This window comes from Chlorocebus sabaeus, chromosome 11, assembly GCF_047675955.1.
Source record: "Chlorocebus sabaeus isolate Y175 chromosome 11, mChlSab1.0.hap1, whole genome shotgun sequence".
NCBI classification, from domain to species: domain Eukaryota; kingdom Metazoa; phylum Chordata; class Mammalia; order Primates; family Cercopithecidae; genus Chlorocebus; species Chlorocebus sabaeus.
Genome location: NC_132914.1, coordinates 1768241 through 1770735, shown reverse-complemented (window position 1 = coordinate 1770735; position 2495 = coordinate 1768241). Strand labels below are relative to the sequence as shown.

Below are 2495 nucleotides of genomic sequence, written 5' to 3'. Positions count from 1 at the left end.
CTGCCATGCCAGCTAATTTTGTATTTTTAATAGAGACGGAGTTTCTCTATGTTGGTCAGGCTGGTCTTGAACTCCCGACCTCAGGTGATCTGCCCACCTCGGCCTCCCAAAGTGCTGGGATTACAGGTGTGAGCCACCGTGCCCAGCCCTCCGATCTTTATTATTTAATTCTTCTGCTAATTTTGGGAATTAATTTTGGTTTGTTCTTGCTTTTCCAGTTTCTGAAGTACATTGTTAGATTGTTTATTTGAAATCTTTCTGTGTTTTTGACTTAGGCATTTATTGCTATAAACGTTTCTCTTAGGACTGCTTTTGCTGTATCCCACAGGTTTGGTATGCTGTGTTTCCACTATCATTTGTTTCAATACATTTTTAAATATTCATCTTAATTTCTTTTTTTTTTTTTTTTTTTTTTTTGGGGGGCTGACTGAATTCAATAAGTATTTATTGAGTGTCTATTATGTGCTAGATATTGAGACACTTCAGAGAACAAAACCAAAAGCCCTGCCCTCGTGGGGCTTACAGTCTAGCACTTACCGCCAGTTAACCTGCAGGCTACCTGGAGCTCCGGGCAAGTCACCGCACCTCTGTGCCTCGGTCCTCAGCTGCCCCATGGGAGAATAAGCAGACCTGGCACAGATGTGAATCACGTGCCTTGCTGTCCTGCAGATGCCAAACTGCCTCCCCACAACCCACCACCCAGACAGCAGATAGGGCTGGAAGCTGATTTTGAATGATAAAGCACAATGGAGGGAGGGCAGAGGGGCTAAGCCTAGCTGTCTGGGGTACTGTGGTGCTGGTGGGCTGGCTACACAAACTGCTGCTGCTGCTGCTGTTTCTTGGTGGCTGCCTTGCTGGCAAGGTCCTTGGCCTTCTCTGTAGCTGCCAGTGCCGTCTCCTTTGCCTTCTCCTTGGCTTCCTTGGCTGTCTCAACAAGTGTTTTGGAAGGCGCCTCGCCTTGTAGCTTCGCCAAGATATATTCAAAATCCTTCATAGTCTTGGTCACATTACTTTTGAATCGGGCAAGACCAAATTCCTGGACAGCTCTGGAGACGCCAAATAAACTAGAGGAGACCCAGGCTTCCCGGCGGATTTCGGTCCAGCCACTGTTGTCAGAGTTCACACAGTAAACACATCGTTCCTCCACCACCATCAGCCGGGCGTGGTTGATGTTCCAGGTGAAGGTGGTCATGGTCTGATTCTGTGGGTCCACAATAGAGTCCTCCAGGATGTACACCGAGTGAGCAACATTGGCAGGAAACAGTCGCTCGGCCCAGCGGGGCATCCTGTTGGTCTTGGTCAGGAGTCGCCGGGACAGCAATTTCTGGTCAGGGGTCACCTCCCGGTGTACTATGTCTTCCGTCAAGACATGTTTGCTATAGGGATTCGGGTACCGCTGCCAGAAGGCGGCGAATACTTGGTCCCAGGAACTCCGGAGCACGCTCTGGCCCAGGAAATACTTCACCATCGTCCCGGCCGGAGCGGGCTCAGCACCCGCGCAGCATCAGGGGTGCGGAGCCTGGGAGGCACGCGGGGGCCGGGGCGGGCCGGGGCTCGGCGCACACCCGCCGCCAGGCTCGTAGCTCAATCACCACCGCACCGCGCCCAAGCAGCTGCTGCCGCCGCCGCCATAAGTTGTCCCGCCGCGCGCTACTTCCGGCGCAGTCACTCATCTTAATTTCTTCATTGACCTAAGTATCATTCAGGAGCATGTTGTTTAATTTCCATGTATTTTTATAGTTTCCCAAGTTCCTCTTGGTATTGCTGTCTAGTTTTATTCTATTGTGGTCTAAGAAGATACTTGATATGACTTAGATTTTTAAAAATTTGTTGAGATTTGTTTTGTGGCCTACCATATGGTCTATCCTGGAAAATGTTCCCTGTACTGATGAGAAGAATGTGTATTCTGCAGTTATAGCATAGAATGTTCTATAAATATCTTTAGGTCTATTTAGCCAAAAGTCCAGCTTAGATCTAATGTTTCTTTTACAATTTTCTCTCTAGATGATCTGTTGAATGCTGAGAGTGGAGTATCAAAGTCCTCCACTATGATTGCATTGGAGTCTCTCTCTCTCATTAGATCTAGTAATATTTGCTTTATGACTCTGGGTGCTGTAGTGTTAGGTGCATATAGTTAGAATTGTTATATCCTCTTGCTGGATTGATCCCTTTATCATTATATAATGACTTTTTTTGCCTTTTAATTTTTTTTACTGTTTTTGACTTAACATCTGTCTTATCTGATATAAGTATAGCTACTTCAGCTTGCTTTTGGTTTCCATTTGCATAGAATATCTCTTTCCATCCCTTTACTTGCAGTCTTTATGTGTCTTTACAGGTAAAGTGTGTTTTTTGTAGGCAGCATATAGTTGGATCATTTAAAAAATCCATTCAGCCAATCTATACCTTTAAGCGGAGAATTTAATGCATTTACATTCAAGATTATTATTGCTATGTGAGGTTTTGTTCCTGTCATATTGCTAGTTGTTTTCTGG

At 45.9% G+C, this 2495-nt stretch overlaps 1 protein-coding gene across 1 annotated transcript; it reads right to left on the bottom strand.

Annotated features, from left to right (window-relative positions):
- Positions 1–389: 389 nt before the first annotated feature.
- LOC103218368 (PRELI domain-containing protein 1, mitochondrial) lies at positions 390–1641 on the bottom strand. The gene has a single exon (XM_007967153.3). It carries the CDS (start codon positions 1466–1468, stop codon positions 809–811), a length of 660 nt encoding a protein of 219 aa, XP_007965344.3. The 5' UTR covers positions 1469–1641; the 3' UTR covers positions 390–808.
- Positions 1642–2495: the final 854 nt, after the last annotated feature.